The sequence below is a fragment of the Adiantum capillus-veneris genome, chromosome 11 (assembly GCF_014529385.1).
Source record: "Adiantum capillus-veneris isolate H3 chromosome 11, ASM1452938v2, whole genome shotgun sequence".
Lineage (NCBI taxonomy): Eukaryota > Viridiplantae > Streptophyta > Polypodiopsida > Polypodiales > Pteridaceae > Adiantum > Adiantum capillus-veneris.
In genome coordinates this window covers 23,551,097-23,573,098 of record NC_140941.1, presented here as the reverse complement: position 1 = coordinate 23,573,098, position 22,002 = coordinate 23,551,097, and the positions used below count along the sequence as shown (strand labels likewise).

The 22,002-nt window shown below is 49.1% G+C and overlaps 1 protein-coding gene across 4 annotated transcripts in view; it reads right to left on the bottom strand.

The window, feature by feature from the left end:
• The window catches only part of LOC147446999 (callose synthase 10-like), a 315,061-nt gene that overhangs the window by 218,851 nt on the left and 74,208 nt on the right, over positions 1–22,002 (bottom strand). For all 4 annotated transcript variants that reach the window (XR_015189580.1, XM_086522908.1, XM_086522907.1 and 1 more), the window contains 2 exons: positions 14,368–14,441; positions 14,211–14,289 (listed from right to left, as the gene is read on the bottom strand). Coding sequence is in view for 3 of the 4 variants with exons in the window: in XM_086522908.1 (XP_086379034.1) it covers positions 14,211–14,289; positions 14,368–14,441 (153 nt within the window). In the remaining variant the exon portion in view is untranslated. The remainder of the gene's footprint in view (positions 1–14,210; positions 14,290–14,367; positions 14,442–22,002) is intronic.

Sequence of the window (22,002 nt, the reverse complement as noted above, 5' to 3'; positions counted from 1 at the left end):
CAGGCATGCACAACGCCCGGTCAGACTACTAACCATGGAGGAGATTGATGAGATCCACCAACCACCGACGCTAGATCTCTTGTGATTCAGCTGTCCCAGCAAGCCACCCATTTTTGCTTAGTTTTTTGCTTAGTTCACATCGACCAATCTAGGATCCCATAGTATATATCTTTGTTTTGTACTGTTGTTATTTTGTTACTCTGACTTTGTATCAGATCCACCACCTTGTAACTTTTTGGTCTCATAGGTCACTATGGCCTTTTGAAGACGTTAATATAACATTTCATTTCATTTCATCTCTCTCTCTCTCTCTCTCTCTCTCTCTCTCTCTCACACCTCGATATCATCGCAGAGAGATTCTAAGTATACTATCTCTACACCAGCAGCATCTAGAGCAGAGATACTCATCAGCATCTTGGGAGACTGCACTCCAAAGCTGCTTCAGGCCACCGCCACGGATGTACCACATATTGTCCCCTACTTCTGTTGCATGTTGTTAGTATCCTGCATTTCATGATTGTACTACCCTGCTACATATAGAGGTTCTGGATACACATGAGCACGTCCTACTTTAGGGCCGCCTATTGTATACTGCGCATTACACATACTACACCACATTCCATCATACCACACCACAGGGAGTAGTTTTACACTTCATGTTCTTAGTTTGTACCATTTTATTTTTCTCGATGCCTGATGCATCAACACATGTATAGGATGTTGTCTCATAGGTCGAGTTCGGCCTTTTGAAGACGTTAATAAAGCGCTCTCTCTCTCTCTCTCTCTCTCTCTCTCTCTCTCTCTCTCTCTCTCTCTCTACGAGAGGGTGACGGGTCGAGTTCGTTGCCCAGGCGGTTTTTCAGAGACCATTGCTAGCACCATTGGTGTTAAGCAAGGATGCCCACTCTCCCCGACACTCTTTGGGCTCTACATCGACGAGATCTCCGACTACATACTGCGAGCAGGGGGAGAGGGGAGCGACTTGGCAGGTACTCCGGTCCACATCTGATGATATTGTGTTGATTTCAGAGTCACCCGAGGGCTTGCAACGCCATCTTGAGGCCTTGGACGAATTCAGCACACACAGGGGGTTGACTGTGAACCTTGGCAAAACCAAGGTCATGATCTTTCACACATCCAGTGCAGTGAGGAGCGCTGCCACCTTCACAGCAGCAGGAGGACAGGTTGATGTAGTCACCTCCTATGTCTACCTTGGCATCACATTCACCAGCCTACCAGGACCCTTCACTATGAGGCAGGCTGCTGCTGACAGGCTCACCTGAGGATATGCAGCTCTGGCCATGCTAGAGCGGAGATGCCACCAGGCACACTTTTAGGAGCCCCGCACGAAGGGGTGGCTTTTCGACACCTTAGTCACCCCGGCCTTGATGTACTCGGCGGCAGTATGGGCACCAGGATTGACAGCTGACCAGTGGACACAGCTTGAGAGGCCACAGGTATGTATGATCTCACGCTTGCTCCGCAGCAAGAAGACAGTGCCACATGACATTATTAGAGCCGAGCTCGCCACACCACCTATGGTTGTAGAGGCACTATTCCAGACAGTCTGCTTCATCCAGAGGATGAGAGAGCTACCTCCTGACAGACTTACTCGTAGAGCATTTGAGGCAGCTATACAGCTATCAGAGAGTGGGCATGAGAGAGCATGGTACTCACAGGTCAGAGCATGGTTTGAGGGACACGGTCTTGACATGGAGAGCCTACCACCATTCCAGTACGACCCCCACTCACCATATGTTCACCTCTCTCGCAGTGAGAGGAACTTGGTATTGAGACAGGATCTGTGGCAGCTATACACTAGGAGAGTCTGGGAGTCACCTGGCTTGGGGACGAGGATGTCAGATTACAGAGACCAGTTTCTCACCATATTGTCTGGGGGGTTCATACAGAGACCACGCTATATGGACACATATATGCCACATAGCTCACGGGTGGCGATTGGTCAGCTGAGAGTGGCTTCACACAGGTTAGAGATTGAGATCGGGAGACATACTGGTGTTCCCAGGGAGGAGCGAGTCTGCAGAGCCTGCACAGAGGAGGTGGAGAGTGAGGAGCACTTTGTATGTAGATGCAGAGCATACACTGAGATCAGAGGCAGGTATGAGGCCTTATTCAGAGGACAGCCCACTCTCCGAGAGATCATGGACTCTCGAGATCAGAGACAGCTCGGACGTTTCTTACTAGAGATACAGAGCTATCGGGACACACTACTACAGCCACACACAGCTACACAGACAGAGGGGAGACAATCGCAGCTCACAGACTTCTTTCAGAGGATTGCCGCCCCTCCCTCACCAGACACTCAGAGGGGAGTGACACTCCCACAGGCGGAGGTGAGCCGAGCTAGACGACGACCACGAGCCACAGGCTACAGGGGCGCGAGCTCCCACCACCGACAGATCAAGGAGATCCGAGCCCGGGAGCGCCGTGCCACTGAGGAGCGAGTAGCTCAGATGAGGGCCGACCCGACAGCTTTCATCCGGGTAGCCTTGGCACCAGCCCCGCCCATGTACCACATCTTACATCCCCCCATTAGTACAGGATGGAGCTAGATAGCTTGATGCATTCTCATGATTGTACTACCTTGAGCATATAGACATGCATATACCCCTAGAGAGATAGAGCTCCATCCCTCCTCAGATACTCCACTACCTACATTCAGTTCAGTTTTGTATCAGTTTTGTTTCATTTGTCTTTCCGATAGACCGATGACATACACACCATGTACATCTGTTTTGTCTCATAGGCCGATTTCGGCCTGACATAGACGTTAAAAATCTTTCTTTCTTTCTTTCTCTCTCTCTCTCTCTCTCTCTCTCTCTCTCTCTCTCTCTCTCTCTCTCTCTCTCTCTCTCTCTCTCTCTCTCTCTCTCTCTCTCTCTCTCTCTCCGATGAGGACCAACAAGGCATATGATCATGATGGTCTAGTAGTAGAGCACTTTACACATGCTAGAGATATGCTCGTAGAGGTTCTTGCAGTGTTGTTCAATCGTGCCATGTGTGAGCGGTTACCTGAGAATTGGAGGTTGTCTACTATTGTGCCTATCTTCATAGCAGGTGATCGTACAGAGCCTCGGAATTACCGCATATTATGGTTGGGCACACATTGGCACGGTTGTATCCATCCATTCTTGAGCAGCAATTGAGTAATTGGGCAGATGGTGAGGGTGTGTACGAGCAGAGGGCCATGCTGGTTTCACGAGGGGTTTCTCCACTCTTGACCATATTCTGACACTCAGAGCCATCATTGAGAAGGGCAGGTCACATGGGAGAGGAGTTATTGTAGCTTTGTGGATTTCCGCAAAGCATTTGACATGGTACCGAGAGCTCGATTGATGCCTAAACTGCAGGAGATGGGGGTGCCCATAGTGTCGATTTGGGGGATTATGGCTCTATAGAGATCAGTGATGGGACATGTACGCACTCCGGAGGGGATATCTGATTTAGTTCACTCCACCATTGGGGTAAACCAGGGTTTCCCATTGTCTCCTACTCTATTTGGAATGTATGTTGATGAGGCGTCTGATTACATTGACAGATAGGGTGATAGAGGTGCCCAGCTGGCACGGACGTGAATCCCATTGTTGTTATATGCTGATGATATTGTGTTGATGTCTGACTCACCAGAGGGTATGCAACGACAATTGGATGCATTACACAGTTTTGCAAAGGATAATGGATTGTCTGTAAACCTTGGTAAAACAAAGGTTATGGTGTTTAACACGACATCACAATGGATCAGAAGACCATCACCGACTTTCACATATGGTCAAGAGATTGTAGAGTATACAAATGCATACACTTACCTTGGGGTGTCTTCACTCGGCTGAGGTTTTCTTTGGGGAGAGAAGCAAAGACTAGACTGACCGGAGCTTTTGCGGCCTTGGGAGGCTCGGAGAGGATGTGTTCGCAGGTTGAGTTCTAGGAACCTTGGACAAAGTTATGGCTCTTTGATACTTTAGTAGCCTCAGCTATGTTGTATGGGGTGCAGATATGGGGACCTTCTGTAGGCCAAGATGGTTGGAGACGTAAGGAGAGGCCCCTCGTATATATGATCTCTCGACTGATCACAACCAAGGCACACGCTATCATTCGAGCAGAGCTAGGTGCCCCTCCTATGGAGATTGAGGTGCTTACCAAATCAGTGTCCTTTGTGCACAGCTTGTGGGATACTACAAGAGACACATATGCTAGATTGGCCGTTGAGTCTTCCAAACATTTAGCTCTTCAAGGGACACTTCATGCTGGTATGCACAAATGACATCATGGTTTCAGACGCATGGCTTCACCATGGACAGGCTGACCCCTTTCCAGTACTCTCTTCAGGCACCCTCGACGTCTCTTAAACAGGTGGGAAATTACTAGACTCATTCGTCAAGACCTGATCCAGCTGGATACTAGGAGGACATGGAGTTGGGCACGAAGATGGCTTTCTATAGAGAGCCTCTTCTCCACCTGACAAGAGATGGGTTTGTGATTTGACCCAGCTACATGGACACACATGTCTCATGGTTTACGGTGTGCCATTGGTCAGATACGCACATCCTCACATCAGCAGGAGATTGAGACTGGTAGATTCAGAGGGATACCAGCAGACAACATGACATGCCGCAGATGCCAGCGAGAGCTAGAGACAGAGCTACATTACTTATGTCATTGCACAGTGTACTATGAGATACGGGGCCATTTCCACTGCTTATTCAGAGAAGGTTCGGTCCTTTCTCTAGGGTCATGAGTTATGACGATCAAAGATGTCTTGGGGTATATCTACTTGAGTTACACACATATATAGACATTTTACTGGGGAGAGATAGAGAGAGAGTCCGAGAGACAGATTACAGGTTTCTTTTCACTAGATATGGGACAACCAAAAGAGCAGCCATCACTGTAGAGCGCGGGCCACACTCATTCGACCACTATCGGCACTGTCATGGACCAAGCATTGGAGCTACGAAGATCCAGACGGCCATGATTGGAGAGGGGCTACACATCATCGACGGAGACTACGGAAGAGGATTCGAGCCAAACTCTCTCAACATCCAGAGTGCAGATGAGGATGGATTCTAGTAGTAGTATCTCAATTCTAGTACTTTTGTACCCAGACATGGTATTAGATAGACCATTTTGTAACAGATTGGTCTCATAGGTCATTTTGGCCTTTAGAAGACGTTAACATTTCATTTCATTTCAGGTGGTGGCTTTACATGCTTTCCACATTGGCATGGCGCTAGTACAGTGGATTATGTTATGGTTCTCCCAGGACTCATTCCTTCCTTTCAAGATTTCGTGCTGGGGTTGGGGTAGTAGTCGATCATGCTATCTCGTCTTTTTTTTTTTTTTTGGTAAATCAGTTGTTATTGCTTTACAAATAGGAAACCTCGAAGTGAGGAATTCCCACCAAAAGACTCATGACACTACAACTTTATTTTCTACACAAGGGTAAGGCTTCAAAGAAAACCAGAACCCAAGTCTCTAAAAACACAATCTTTGGGATAATGTGACGCGCTCGCTACTGCTGCTCCCCCCCCCCCCCCCCCCCCCCTCGCCCCGCCACTGCCCTTGCACTGCCTCCACCCCCGCCTATCCCTGCACGCTGCCCCCCATCCCCCGCCGCTCCTGAGCGCTGACCCTCAGCCGCCCGCTGCCCCCCCCTCCTGGTTTCGCACTGCCCACTGCCTGCCTACGCGCTGCCTTACTCCCCCCCCCCCAATCCCACTTGCGCTCCCGCACTTTATCCGGCTGCTCCCCCCCCCCCCTTCCTACACATTAGCTCATGTAACACTCTTCTTTTTGGGCAAGTGCTCGACGCTCGTCTGCAGTCTCTCTCCACCGCTCGTTCGTTTCGCCACAGCAGTAAACACAGATGGAGGCTCCAGCTCCGCCTTAGAGGGACTCGCTCGAAGCCCCCTCGCCCGACCCCGCTAAGCCCACCATTCGACTTGCTCTTTCGCCGACAGAGCAAGCGAGCCTTGCCGCAGAGGTAGAGCGATTGCAGGCGACTTCTGTCATCTGCAAGATTCTCGGCACCCGACCTAGCAGAGGAGAGCTGCGTGGCCTTCTCCAGGCCCGCCTTCTCGAAGAGGTGGGCAAGATCCTGGACGTGCAGATACTCGGACGAGGCTACTACCAGATCGAGTTTGAGACCTCCGAAATGGCGTCCAAGGTCATCGCCATGAGTCCACTGACCATCCGAGCAGCACGTGCCCACTTTCGACAGTGGAGACATGGTTTCGACCCTGCTTCGGATGTTCTAGTAGAGGAGGCAGAAATCCCCATCTCTGTTTGCTTTCCGGGTTTGCGGAGGGAGTACCTACCACTTTTGTCCAAGATCGGCTCAGCCATTGGGCTTGTCCTGGAGACACCTCGCACGGCAGCCTCAGTAGCTGCCAAGGCGGCTGGCATTCCCTCAGTTCGCGTATTGGTCAGAGACACTCACACGCTCCCGAAGGTTATTCTTCTGCCTCCGGTGAGTGGGGGTTGGTTTAGACAGAGTGTGGAGTATTCGGGCCTCTCGAACCAGTGCTTCATTTGTTGACAGATGGACCATCTAGCGAAGGCCTGTCCACAGAGGAGGCCTTGACCTACGCCACAGCCTCAGTCCCAACCTGCAAGGACTGGCCAACAGACATAGACAAAGAGACAGCGCACAGATGCAGAGCCACCCTCTGAGCCTGGGGCTCCAGCGAAGGAGGGATGGCAGCAGGCCCGTGGTAGACGATGTCAAGGGCCACAGCGTCAACCTGGCACTCAGAGTGGTCCTCAGGCGCCTACTCAGCAGAAGTGGGTTCCCACGGGGAACCGGTTTGGTCCTCTAGAGCAGGATGAGGTCCCTGCTCCAAGCCCCTCCCCAACTTCACCTTAGACAGCCCCTCCCCCCCCCCCCCCTCTTCCTCATCCTCCCCCCCGCCGCCTCTTCCTCCCGCCCCTCTTACCTCTGCCGCTCCCTCCCGCCCCTCCTCTCCACCACTCCCCCCAGCTCCTTCTCCCCCCCCTCTTGCTTCAGTTCCACAGTCGACCCAGGGGGCAGGGCTTTCTCTGGCGGCTAGGAGATCTCTTGGCACCACCTTTGCCACGAGTCGCTTAGCGAGAGAGGGACAGCCCTTCTTGCGACCCCCTCTGCAGGTACAGACATCTTCCCTTGCACCTATCTCTCGTGGTCTGACGAGCATTGACATCTGCCGCCGATGGGACTTCTTCGACTATGGCTTCACTCGTTTTCTCGGCGACTCCTCGGCAGACCGTGAGGCAGCCTGCTTCAGGGTCCATGATATGTTCCTTGCCGCTAGGGGGACAGAGGCCTTGGACTCAGCAATTGGCTTCTCCTTCCCCCTTTGCGGCAGAGACCAGACAGAGTGGACTCTCGACTCAGTGTTGGGATGGTTGCACACTCGGGTCCTAGAGTTCTCTCACCACATGGGAGAACTAGGAGTTACAAGCATGCTCCAGACTTTGTGGCCATTGGCCAAGTTTGCAGTGACACCTCCAGATTCAGCAGGATGTAGACACATTGTGGTTTACTTCTTTGCCGATACACAGTGCTTGCCATGCTATGTATACATTCATGAGGACTCCTGGACAGAGGAGGTGGCTTTACGTACCGCCCGCCCTGCTTGGGCTTGGGCCAGGCACTCGATGCAGTCACGCCTATCTAGAGGACGCTCGGATGTGGATTACTCCCCATCCAAGCCAGCCTCGAAGATAGCCCGTCTAGCTCTGCGGCAGCATCTGTTCTCTCGCTCCCCATCAGGATCGTCTCATGGAACATGCAGGGACTAGGTGGGCCCCAGTTTCAGCGTCAACGGGGCCAACTGCGTCAGGAGCTTCAGCGCTGCCTTGTGAGGGGAGAGATTGATCTCCTTATGCTTCAGGAGCACCATCAGTGTGAGAGCCGCATTAGACGTTGTGGTCAGCTCTTGCGTGGACGATATGATACTTTTTGGTCGGCTGCTTTTCGACCTGGAGACATCCAGGGTGGGGTATGTATGACTATTGCGGACTCTTTGCAGCAGGCCATTGTGGGCTGAGGGATTATTGTGCCAGGCAGGGCTCAGTGGATTACTATGCAGGTTCAGGGTGGCCTAGTGGGTTTCCTGAACATCTATGCGCCCATTGTGGCGAGTGCTCGTGCAGAGTTTTGGTCTCAGATAGTTGAGTCTCTGCCGCAGGCAGACACTGGTGCATAGGAGGGGACTTCAACATGTTGGAGGACCCTTCTGACAGGATTGGTGGCAGCCATGCTACAGTGCATAGAGTTGACTGGCAGCTTGGGAGAGTTTTTGTATGACTCTGAGGATTTCGGATGTTTGGCAGCACTCTGGTTTTCTGACGCCCCTAGACAGCCTTGCCTTCTCTCGTCGGACCGCAAAGTGGGAGGAGTGAATCTATCGAGGATAGATCACTTCTACACTAGTGACCACTTCAGTGACTTGGGAGGGACAGTGGGCATTCTGGCAGGGACCTCCTTCTCGGACCATGCACCAGTGATCCTCACAGTAGCAGACAGGCAGAGGAGTGGGAGCACGATGCTTCGCATCCCAGAGAGAGTCTTATTGGACTCAACACTCAGAGAGCAGGTAGAGGCTCTTTGGATAGAGAGCTTGGACAGGCAGGAGTCTCCTGCTGATAGAGTGGCCTCATGCCTAGCCCAGATTAGCCGCTTTTTTCTCCAAGAGTCTCTGGAGCCCAAAGGAAGCATCTCCTAAAATTTAGGAAACTGCTATTCTGGGCGATGAAATCTGTTTGCGTCATTAGCTTCAGAATGACAAGGGGAACACTTTAGTACTCTGCTGCAAAGTCAATTGATGCACCAGTTGAGAGATTTTTAAGCGGAAAGCCCAATGCGGGAAATTGCATGCATGAGTGCCAAGTAGCACTGTTTGGCCAATTTACCAAGTTTGGGACAACAGAACTCGTAACTGATTTTTTGGAGCAGTTTTGGAGGCTGTTAACTATGATTTTCAGCCATTTTTCTCCATTTTTGAGCTTCCTATGACTTTACCTTCGACCAAGGAGCTCATTTTCAGCATTGGAAGGCATCAGATGCGTGTTTACAGGGCTGTTCTGCTGCGTTTTCAGCGATACACAGGTTTTGGCAGCCATGGAAATCTTTCCCTTTTTGAATCTATTTGTTCACAGATGCATTATAGGTCAAGCGCAGAAAAGGGGGCGCTCGATTTATGCTAGGGGGATGCTACATTGAGAACGGGTCACAAGTTAAGAACTATGGAGTGCTTTCTTTCCCTCCCATGTACAGTGTGGTGCTAGGAGTGATGCCCTGCATGCTACACACTGCTCTCTCTCTCTCCCCTACGTGCAGTTATGTGATGCCCCACAAGAGGGCTCTTCATTTGACTGATGTACAGCTGTGTGGGTTCATGCTTTTGTGCTGAGGCAAGAGCCTCCTTGAGCAGGAACAGGGGTAGCTAGCTGCTACTCCAAAGCAGGCACCGGTGAGGGTCATAACCTCACCGTACAGGTGCAAATTGAGCGTTGTGTATGCGTAGAAAATTGACTGTTTTTCAGCCATACAGACGCCAGAACTCTTGAGAATCATGCTTCACTGGCAGAGGACAACTAGGGGACTGTTTGGGGCTGAAAACAGGGCAAAAACCAGTAAATACAGCAAGCTGAATTTACTGTTTTGGGGCAAGAATCAGGGGGTTTACGCCAATGCAAGTGAGATCCAGCAAGGGAATTGATTTCGCGCAAGTTTTGGGGCTGTTATGCTGCCGAAATGTGTCCAAATCAGGTAGTATCTAGTGTGATACAAATAAAGGATTCCCATGACCTTACTTTGTAATTTACCCTCTCAAAGAATAAAGAAATACAGAAAGGGGCGCCAATTTTGGGACCTACAGGTTGTCGGCGTCTGCTCGGGGCATTCTAGCTTCCGAGCCGTGTGTGTATTCAAGTGTTAATCCCCGTTGCAAGTTACCTTTGCAAAGTGCTCTGTGTGTGTGTTTAAAATAAAGAATTTCGGGTGAAAGCCAAAGCCCACCGCCCCACTACAGGCAGGTTTCAAGGTTCCATTGCCGGGATTTCAATCACTTTTTCCTCAAAGAGTGAGCCTTGGTTGTTTTGGGTAAAGACACAGAGTGCAGGAACGCGGGATTACACTATGGCCGACAAAGGGAAGGGCATTATGGAAGAGGGTTCCTCTTCACTGCACAGACAGCAAATTCCGAATGTTTGCCCTACCAAAAAGTGGTCAAATTAGGACTGATTTTCTGCTACGTTTTGAGGGTTTGCAAGTATGAACCAAGATGAGATAGGGAGAGGTCTCACGGTGGTAGATTGGCCACTAGATCTCCTGCGGGAGTGATGTGGGTCTGCCAAGTGGCACGCTGCTCGCCGATTCTTTGAGGCGATTGCTTGGATTCTTTGACGCATTAGTAAATCGTCTTGAAATTTGAGCTTAATTGGTTGTGCGTGGTACGCCACAGTGTGATGGAATTATGCTCGTTTGCAGATGCAAGAGCCTCTTGCACAGGTAAAAAGTTAAGGGACAGGTTGCAAGACGTTATTTGGTGAAGTTCAAGAACTATCCGCCTATGCATGCAAAGTGGATGGAAGAGCATGAACTGTCACAGTCACCAAATGTATTGCAGCTTTACCTTGAAGCCTTTGGGTTACAGCCTACTTATGCCCCAACCCAATGTGTGCAAAGGAGGGATAATGATAAAGCTACTATATCAAATGTACATATGAATTCAGTGTAATAGATGGAAATGACAAAAGTATAAAGGTCTCATTAAGTCATTTGTATCTATGTGTTACGACCTTTCTTGCGGATACATGCGATGATAAAAGAGTGTTGATAGCACAAGATCATCAGTGGCGTGTATTTATGGCATGCCAATCGAGGATGTTTGCGATTTCGAGAGGGGGGTATGTCACGAGGACGTGGCAATTGTTAACTATGTCACGAGGACGTGGCAACTGCTAACCTTAGTTGTTGGTTTCTTTCCAATGATTTTTGTTTTATTTTTGAGACCCTCTTTTTGAAGTAGCAAACAGTCGGACATTGTATGGCCAATGTAAACGGTAGTTTCACCCGCAGACGAGAAGTGGTTGGCACTGGGATTCGTATAGTAAGAGGATGTCTAGGCTCAGAGCAAGATCATGTAGGTCCCCACGTTGCACTTAGGAAGTTGGTGGATACTAGGAAGTGAACTCAATAAAGGCCTATAGTCAAGGTGTGACTACCAACAGGAAAATATCCAACAGTTGGGCCACATTGGTCTTTTGGATGTGGTCCCAATGATAGATGGTTAGATGACCAGTGGGAGCCCAACGGAAGCATCTCCTAAAATTTAGGAAACTGCTATTTTGGGCCATGAAATCTGTTTGCGTCATTAGCTTCAGGATGACAAGGGGAACATTTTAGTACTCTGCTGCAAAGTCAACTGATGCACCAGTTGAGAGATTTTAAGCGGGAAGCCCAATGCGGGAAATTGCATGCATGAGTGCCAAGTGGCACTTTTTGGCCAATTTACCAAGTTTGGGACAATAGAACTCGTAACTGACTTTTTGGAGCAGTTTTGGAGGCTGTTAACTATGATATTCAGCCATTTCTCTCCATTTTTGAGCTTCCCATGACTTTACTTTAGACCAAGGAGCTCTTTTCAGCATTGGAAGGCATCAGATGCGTGTTTACAGGGCTGTTTTGCTGCGTTTTCAGCGATACACAGGTTTTGGCAGCCATGGAAATCTTTCCCTTTTTGCATCTAATTGTTCACATATGCATTACAGGTCAAGCGCAGAAGAGGGGGCGCTTGATTTATGCTAGGGATGCTACATTGAGAACGGGTCACAAGTTAAGAACTATGTAGTGCTTTCTTTCCCTCCCATGTACAGTGTGGTGCTAGGAGTGATGCCCTGCATGCTACACACTGCTCTCTCTCTCTCCCCTACGTGCAGTTATGTGATGCCCCACAAGAGGGCTCTTCATTTGACTGATGTACAGCTGTGTGGGTTCATGCTTTTGTGCTGAGGCAAGAGCCTCCTTGAGCACGAACAGGGGTAGCTAGCTGCTACTCCAAAGCAGGCACCGATGAGGGTCATAACCTCACCGTACAGGTGCAAATTGAGCGTTGTGTATGCGCAGAAAATTGACTGTTTTTCAGCCATACGGATGCCAGAACTCTTGGGAATCGTGCCCCACTGGCAGAGGACAACTAGGGGACTGTTTGGGACTGAAAACAGGGCAAAAACCAGTAAATATAGCGAGCTGAATTTACTGTTTTTGAGCAAGAATCAGGGGGTTTACGCCAGTGCAAGTGAGATACAGCGGGGGAATTGATTTCGCGCAAGTTTTGGGGCTTTTATACTGCCGAAATTTGGCCAAATCAGGTAGTATATAGTGTGATACAGATAAAGGATTCCGAGGACCTTACTTTGTAATTTACCCTCTCAAAGAATAAAGAAATAACGAAAGGGGCGCCAATTTTGGGGCCTATAGGTTGTCAGCGTCTGCTCGAGGCATTCTAGCTCCCGAGCTGTGTGTTATTCAAGTGTTAATCCCCATTGCAGGTTACCTTTGCAAAGTGCTCTGTGTGTGTGTTTAAAGTAAAGAATTTCGGGTGAAAGCCAATGCCTACCGTCCTACGGGCCGGTTTCACCATAGGTGCTTCAACCTCCTCCCTGACAACTGGGACGAATAAAGGCAAAGGGAAACAATTACAATTGTCTACACTTTTTGCTTCTACAAATACTAAAGACAAGCAAGTTTCGACCTCTCAAACTTGGTTGGTGCCCAAGAAACCCGCTAAAGTTGCTACGGCCCGTATTCCGACATCTTCTCGTAATTATGTGCCCCCTTTGAAGAATGTTGTTCTGAAAAAACTCCCTTGTAATGACGACACTTTTTGGGTTGAAGCTTGGGACAAGGTGGTTCGCTCTTACAAGGAAGTTGTTACAGGAGAAGCCTCTTCATCGCAAGGTCCCTTTATTTTTAATCATCTAGATCCAGGTCTTGACCCACCTCCTCAGGTACCTACAGCTGGGGAGGATGTGTCGATGGGCACTGGTACTTGAGTTTTCTCCCCTTTTTTCCGTTTCCTCGCCCACTGTATATACCATATAGATGCATAGTTCTTTGAATTGCATCTCCTATAATGTGTGTGGGTTATGCAATCATGATTATATGCATACACAGCTTCTGCAACTAGGGTACGGTTATGGAGTGCTATCTCCTCTTATTGTTGGCATTCTAATGGATTTTAATAATGCACCAAACCTTGCGGATAATACTATAGGCCATTCTACATGCTTCATATGGAACGGCAATCATGGGACCAATTTATGTCGACATGTAATGGGCTTTATTTGTGGTCCTTTGCTCCTACAGAGTCCTTTCTCAAGGGAGGACCGAAGCAGGACAAGGAGGGTCAACACGGCGGAAACAAGAGGGATTGGTGGAGGGGGGGTTGGAGGGCGACGGGTAGATGGGGGGGGGGGGGGGGGGGGGGGGGGGACGGGTAGGAGAGCTGCGGGCGAAGGCGAGAATGGGTGGGCTGCGCGAGGAGGAGGGGCGAGGGGGGAGCGTGGCTGCAAGGCAGCGCAAACGAGGGGTTCATCAAGGGATTTGGGAAAAGTTGCAGTAGAAAGCAGTCACTACATGCTCATCTATTTAGGCACCCATTCTATGGTTCAAGATTTGGGTGCCCTATTACCGTCGACACCCTTTCCTTACCGCATGTGGGAGCATCATCTAATGAAGCACAAGATGTTGGACTCAGTCATATTGTAGGCAGCTGCCAAAGCTAGGCTTGGAAATTAGTTTGTCCACGTTCATGGAAAGGTGAAGGTGCATATGAATAGGAAACCTTTCCCTGCGTGAATATATGTGGCCCATTTCTTTTCACCTCTTATCTTGGGCAGACAGGTTATTGATGTGAGCACCTTTTGACTGTTTTCTGGTACATATGTCCTACAAATCTGGGATCCATGCTCATGCCTCACCCAAGGAGTCACGACCAATAGTTGCCAAACAAGATACATTTGCAAATTATTAAGATCTGCTTCGAACAAGCTTCACATGTTTCTGACCATGAAACTCAGAATTCTATAACTAGAGACAACTTTCTCTAGATGACAGTGTATTAGCAAAACTTCAATGTCAATTTTTTATAGTTCTTGTGGCTCAACCTTTTAAGCAAGAACAAGCAATCTAAAGATACTGCACTTACAGGGCTAGCATGGAAAAATGATAGTGAGGTATTCTTTTCCATGGGCCACTCTTGTAATTGGTTACAACATGATTCTGACCTGCAACATACCTGAATATCAAGTACATATCTCAAATGCCTCCAGCCTGATTAGAGGCAACGACATGTCAAAAATTACCAGAAAAACTCATTAAAATCATCATAATTTCTCCATTTTGAGTGTGCTTCCCCGCTTTTTCCTTTTTCGGACTCCTTGGATACATTAGGAAAAAACCAATCAGCATTGATTGTATCCTATAATTTACAAACTAGCTGACTTGCTAGCCTTAAGGAATTTTTAAAAGCTTCACAATACTGCTTTGACTACATCTTAAGAACGCACTCACTAGTACCCTCTCTCAGAACTTTGGCTGTTGCAGCATAGTGGAAAAGATGAAAAAAATAACTGGAAATAGTCCTTATGTAGGCCCTTTAAATACACATATGCTTTCATTTGACGGGTTTGAATAATCTTATGACATGAGTTTCTAATCTAGCCAAAGAAAAAAGATATTCTAGCTCATGTTAACAAACTATGCTTCACTGCATGAAGAGCATGGTTCTACTCCAAAAGCTCGCTTACTGTTGACCACAGGGCTCACACAGTGACTTCTGATGTCAAGTTAAACATGCTCCAACATGTACCTAAAATAAATAAATATGTACTTGTACCATTCGATAAAGTCAGACTTTGCGTAACGTGGTAGACTCTCTAACTAATAGAGTAATGAGTATTACACCTTTAAGAAACTTGGAGGTGCTTATGGGCATGCATGTGTGCGCACGCATGCATGCGCACGTAGAGCCTAGAGTTGTTTTTGACTGCTTTTAGTTGTTCGCTACCTCGACCTTTTACTAGCTTGAGCCACCACCCGACAGAAGTTGTAACTCTAACTCCCCCTCTCAGCTCATGGACGGGGAACCAATTCAAGGGAGCGGGAGCTAACATGAAGGGATAATGTGGCCTCTGGTAAAGGTTTCGCGAAGCCTCTATCTCTAGATGCTTGGTCCAACATGAAACACCAAGTTCCTCGCAATGGCTATACAACTTTGATTGTCTAAATAGATCGTGATCGTCTACTGCAGAAAACCAATTTCCATAAGCAACCTCCGTAACCACATTGAGTCACATACAGCACTACAATATTCGGCCTCTCTAGAAAATAAGGAGACTCTAGGGTTCCTCTTATTGCTACATGAAATTGCACCTGAACCAAACAAAACTAGAGTCGGAATGTCATCCATCTAGTTCTTAAACCAAATCAGAATCACTAATCCTGAATTCCGTACCTCCAACGGCATACAATATGCCTAACGACTGAGATTGTTTCAAACACCTCAAGCTCCGAAGAGTGTGCTCCATATGTGACTTAGTGGGCCTCTGCATAAATGAGCTGAGAAATCCCACGGGGAAACTCATGTCAAAATGCGTGTTCAGCAACCAAATAAGACAACCCACCAGCTTCCAATACTTCGTAGCATCAGCTACATCTGAGAGGTCATACAGAGACAACTTCTTGTCGGGATCCATCAAAGAAGAGATCGATCTACATTTAGTTATACCAAATGTCTCCAACAACTTTTAGGCATAGCGCTGGAGAAAGAAAAAGATGCCCCTCTTTTTGTCATATCTCTAGTCCAAGAAAGTAATGAAGGAAGCCAAGAACTTTCATTTCAAATGCATTTACTAAGGTCTCCATAGTACTACAAATATCTGAATCATGGCTACCTATAGTCAAAAGGTCGTCCACATAGAGGATAACAAGTGCCACCCATCCTCCCTCTCTGAAGAGAGATAAATCCGGGGGGTGTGCAAAAAAACAACGAAAGCAATGTCCTAGGAGGACAGAATCAATCTTTTAGTACCACACTCAAGGAGCTTTCTTCAGGCCTTACAGAGCCTTCCACAACCTGCAAACTTTGTTGCTTGATCCTCGAATACAAAATCCTAGACCGTGCTCCACATACATCTCCTTCTCTAAGTCGCCAATAAGATAGGTTGACTTAACATCTATCTGAAACACGAGCCATCGCTCATGGGCTGCTAGAGAAAAAGCTACCTAAATAGTCACCATCCCCACATTCTGTGCAAGGGTCTTGTCATAGTCCACTCCGAGTCTCTAAGAAAAGCTCTTGGAAACGAGGCGTGCCTTGTGCTTATCCAAAGACCCATCTGTTTTGCACTTCGTCTTACAGACCCACTTGAAACCAATGACCTTCCACTTTGGTGGCCATGGAACTGACTTCCTATCCTTTGTCAATGAGGACATCAAGGCATATAATTCACCTGTGATAAATCTCTATCTGTCTTTTTTTTTTTCCAAGAAAAAGATCCTTCCATTAGTTAAGAAAAACTGCCCATGGGGCTACAAAGTTACAAACCACCTCTACTAGAGAGGGCTACATCAAAAGCCTGCGGAGACTCTCCCAGTGAGTAAACAAACTATGTACAATGAGGCTAAAACACAACATGGGAGGAGGAAAGAGCCACACCGGTGGCCGGCAGTGCCATCTGGGCACACCCTGGACCATGGTGAAGAAGGACCTTGGGCGCCAGAGTCGCAGGAAAGCCTCTCTGCGCTCCCGCATGCGGTCGGAGCTGCCCTGAAGTCTCTCGAACTAGCCCCGGAGAGTATGGATAACCTCTAGCCAAAAGTCACAAACTATCTCCGCCGATGGGACAAGGCGAGCCTCGAAGATGCAGAAGCAACGGGCCCGCCAAATGAACCAGAGTGTCAGGCCACAGACTAGCTCCCAACACACCTCTCTCTCGTTGCACCACTCATGGGGGGTAAGCTCTAGCAGGCTGAAGTGTAGGTCAACCCCCCCGGATCGGTATCATCCTGTTGGTGGAAGATAGCACAAACTGGAGCGCACGGCTTGTGAGGGTGGACCACGCAGTAGCACCCCAAGTGTATTGTCGCGCTACGAAAAGAGACGAAGCCAAACCTGTTGTGCCATGGGGTAGTCCCACAGACAGTGACGCTGACTCTCCAAAGGATGGTCACAAGCTGCAGTGGCTACCAAAAGGCCACTATGTACCAGCCAATTCCCTACTGCTGTAGCTCTGTGTGCAACTAGCCATTGGAACAAAGTGACTCGCCTTTGCTATCGAGAGTCCCATAACGGCTCCAAAAAGCCTAACAAGAACTCAATTGTGAGACCCTCCTCCTACCAATGAAGTGCTACAACAAGACAAGCCTCTCTCCGTGCTGCTAGTATGTGATGCCCCTATCGAACCGTGTATTGAAAGAAAGGGATCCCTGGGTGGTCGGCTGAAGAGAAAGGCTCTCCAAAACCACTCTCCAAGGTCCCACTGCACTCGTGCCAGAGGGCAACTCTCCCAAGCCCAAAGCCTCGAGTGGCCTGTCTCAAGATCTGTTGTGTTAGGATCTGTGACATAGGTCCTCCCACAGATGCCCACTACTCGTATCCTCTAAAAACAGCACTCAGCAACCTGTGGAGCCTCTACTGAGGCTCTATGTAGTCAGCCCTCGCCCTGGATCTCAAAGAACATGGGGGGTACGGACTCCGAGCAAGCATGAATTGCGATGAGGACCTCGAGTTGCATGAAGGCCCCCATCCATCTGGGAGCTATTGTCTCTAGACGGGTGAGCCACTCAGCTATAAAGCCTCTGTAATGTCCTGGCACATGCTCTGCACCCCTCTCATGCCTCATAGTAGCTGGATGCTCTGTACCTCCTCTGGCAAACCTGAAAACTGAAGCCAGTCGCCGAGAGTGCGGGTTGGGCCCTCTACCATGGGACCCCAAAAAACGCATGGCCTACTACCAACCAAGTGGCCTCTCTCAGTGCTAACAATGGGGTTCCCAACAAGGGGTTGTCTCAAGAGCTTCTCCGTGCAAGTGGCTTGGTGTTGCTTCAGGCCACTTCGTAGATGCTTCCAAGAGCGAAGCAAGCTCACAGCAAATCGATCCTCCAACCTCCTGCTCAGACCAACTCTGCGCATCTCTGTAAAGATCAACCTGATGGAAGGGCTCCAAGGGCATCTTGCATGAGAAACTCGAGCTCGAAGCCACTGAAGCATAACTCCTTTTGAACTCCTCCCCTGGAAGCAGTCCTCTGACAACAAACTTCCAAAAGGGCTCTGCTCTGTTGTACTGGGTCGATGATCCCCAGCCGTCCCTGAGAACACGGTAAGGTGATGACCTGCCAAGGTACTTTGGCCCGGGCTATCTGGGTGTCACGTCCTGACCAAAGAAAGTTCCTGATCGGCCTCTCTAGCTGGCTGATACAAGAGCTCGAGAAGATCCAAGAAGATGTGATGTACCACATAGTAGCCAAGAGCACTTGGTTGGCCACTACAACTCTACCTACAAGAGAGAGCCGTGCCAGACTCCAATGCAGCAACTTTCTCCAAATGGACAGGAGGAGGGGAGCAGTATGCCACTCATAGGACAAGTCCAGACCAACCTGACAACCCAAGTAACGAATTGCACTCCCGGGGGGAATCCATCTAAAACCCTCACCCGGTGACCAATTAGGTGTAAGAGCACTACCAATCCAGAAAGCCATTGTCTTCCTCCAGTTGATCAGTGAACCTGATGCACAATAGAACACCTCAAGAGCCTACTCACACCTGTGCAGATTGGCCTTCTGGCCCTCCATGTAAAAGGTTAAGTCGTCAGGAAACTCCACGTCAAGAAGCTCATATGCCCTAATAGGGAGCTCAAGACCACGCAAGCCAACCTACTGAGAAGTCAAAAATCTGCTCATCGCCTCCCATAGAATAGAAAGAGAAAAGGGGGAGGAGGGCAACCCTGTCTGACCCAACGCGTGAGCAAGAAGCATTTCCCTCTTCCCTTTATCAAGAGCACCTGACTGTGTGCACGCCTGTAGAGAGCTGACACACCTCTGATCCAAGCATCTGTGAAACCCATCCCGCGTAGAGTGCCCTCCAAGAAGTCCCAGTCAACTCTGTCATACGCCTTCTCAAAATCGAGGAGTATCACCAAATCCTCTCCTCGGAGACGCGTGAGGCAGACGCCTCCCACAAAGTGAAGATGTTGTCAAGGATACTACACTCCTTGACAAAACCTGTATGATTCTTAGTGGTTGGATCCTCAAGCTCAGAGCCTTTGCTAGAATTTTGTAGGATGACTTGAGGATGGTAATGGGTCGCCACTGTTGAATCTCATCCAAGGAGCCTCCCTCCTTGGGAATCAGGTAGATCAAGCCCGCACTCATGCTGTCAGGCATCTCACCAGTGTGCAAAACGTACTGGAATGCGCTACAAAGATCCGAACCAAGAAAGTCCCTATATTCCAAGAAAAAGTTGGGAGTCAAACCATCCTCCCCTGGACAACTACCTCGGGGGGAGTGCTAGGAGGGCCTCATGGAGCTCCTCTAGCTGGAGGGGAAGCTCAAGTCGCTGTCACATCTCTTCAGTAACAAGGCAAGGCATCTGTGCCCAAACCCACTCTCTGCATGCATCTAATGCTCTGACTGAGGCTCAGCTGACAGCAGATCATGGTAGAAGTCAATAGCAAATGCTCAGGCTCTGAAGCAACTGATCCGTCTGGTCTCCTCAACTGACTAACATTGGTGTGTGCATGGCGTGGCCCCACTGTCTCAAAAAGCTCCCCAGTAACTCTGTCACCCACTTGGGTCCATTGAGATGCCTGCCAATGGAAGGCAAACTCATGACGCCGCCCCTCAATGCTAGCCAACTCCAGCCTAGCCTGCTGCATCTGCTCCTCCAACCAAGGACTGTCTGGATGCTGCTCTTGCATCCTCTGCAAGGAAACAATGCCCCGTTGAAGACGCTTATTCTCCTCCCTGGCTGCAGCCAAGCGAGCTACAGACTCCTGAAGGAGGAAGCGACTAAGCTCAGCCAGTCCAAAGGCCACTCTCCCAGCAGGATGTCCTGCATGTCCAGGATCTCTGTCCAAAGTGCCTTCACTCGCTCTCTAAGCTCTGGATCCAGCAAGATCCTCTCGGGGATGCGTGGCATCGCACCCCCCCTCCTCTCTGTGTGTCACAGTGAGAATCACTAACGCATGTTGGAAAAGTAGTCCTTGCCAGGATGCAAACAGATCCCCCCATGTTACAGATGTGGTCACTGGCGTAGAAGCGATCTATCAGAGATAGATTCACTCCTCTTACCCTGCAGTCAGAGCGAGAGAAAGACAAGCTATCTGGGGCCTCACAAGCCTGAGTGCTACCAAACATCAGAAACCCTCATAGTCGTACATACCCGCTCCTAAGCTGCTAACTCAGCCCTGTCTACAGTAGCATGGCCACCTCCAATCCTGTCAGAGGGGTTCTTCAACATGTTGAAGTCCCCTCCAACACACCACTGCCCCTGCATGCGGCAAAGACTCAACAACATGAGACCAAAACTTTGCTCGTGCACTTGCCACATTGGGCGCCTATATGTTCACAAAACCCATGAGGCAACCCTCAACCTGCATAGTAATCCACATAGCTTTTCCTGGCACAATAATACCTCTGTCCAGAATAGCCTGCTGCCATGAATCCTCAATAGTCATACATGCCTTTTCCTAGATATCTCCAGGTCCAAATGCAACTGACCAAAATGTCTCATAGAGACCACGCAAAATCTGACCACATCGTCTAATGCGGCTCTCACAAAGATGATGCTCCTGTAGCATAAGGACATCAATGTCACCACCCAGAAGGCATCATTAAAGCTCCTGACGTAACCGACCCCTCTGACGCTAAAACTGGGATCCTCCTAATCCCTGCACATTCCGTGAGATGATCCTCATGGAGTCAATGAGAAAAAACAGATGTTGCAGCAGCAGCAGCCAACCTCGTTATCTTTGAGGCCGGTTTGGCTGGGGAGTAATCCGCATCCGAGCGACCTCTAGACAAACGCATCTAAAGAGACTATCCCACCGAAGCCCAAGCTGAGCGTGCAGTCCGTAGGGCTACATCCTCTGTCGAAGAATCCTCATGTACAAATACATAGCAACGGGGGCTTTGAGTGTCAACAAACAAGTGCACCACAATGTGCCTGCAACCTGCTGCATCCGGCAGCGTCACACTAAAGTTGGCTAAAGGCGAAAGTCTCTATACTAGATTTGTCACCCCACGTCCCCTATGTGGTGTGAGAACTCAATAGCCTGGCCTAGATCCAATCAAGAACTGTGTAGGGTCCACTCTGTATGATCTCTGCTGCACAGCGGAAAGGAGAAACCTACTGCAGTTTCCAGAGCCTAAGTGCCTCGGGCTGCTAGAAAGAGGACATGGACTCGAAAGGAGGCATCCTTTAGGTCCGGAGAAGAGTCACCAAGGAAGCGCGTGAAGCTGTAGTCGACAAGAGGCAGGGATCATTGTACCTGTGGAGCACTCTGAGTAGTTATCACCCATGGTGATAGCGCCTAAGAAGCGGTCCAATAAAATCCGTGTGCGTAGATTACCGCACTTTGAATAAGGTAACTATCCCAGATGGTTTCCCCACACCTTTCACTGAGCGTGTGCTAGAAGATGTAGCAGGACATGTATTGTACAGTTTCATGGATGGTTTCAGTGGATACAATCAGTTGGGCATCCATCCAGGTGATCAGCTGAAAACAGCCTTCGTGACTTGGGGTATTTTTATCTACACTAGAATGTCTTTTGGGTTGAAAAACGCTCCACCTTCTTTTAATCGGGCGGTATATCTCATCTTTTGTCCCCTGCTTACGGATCATCTTCGCATCTTCATGGACGATTTTTCGACCTTCTCAGGTGCTCAATGTCTAACCCCAGTGGAAAATCTAGAGGAACACCTTGCTCAGCTCTCTGCT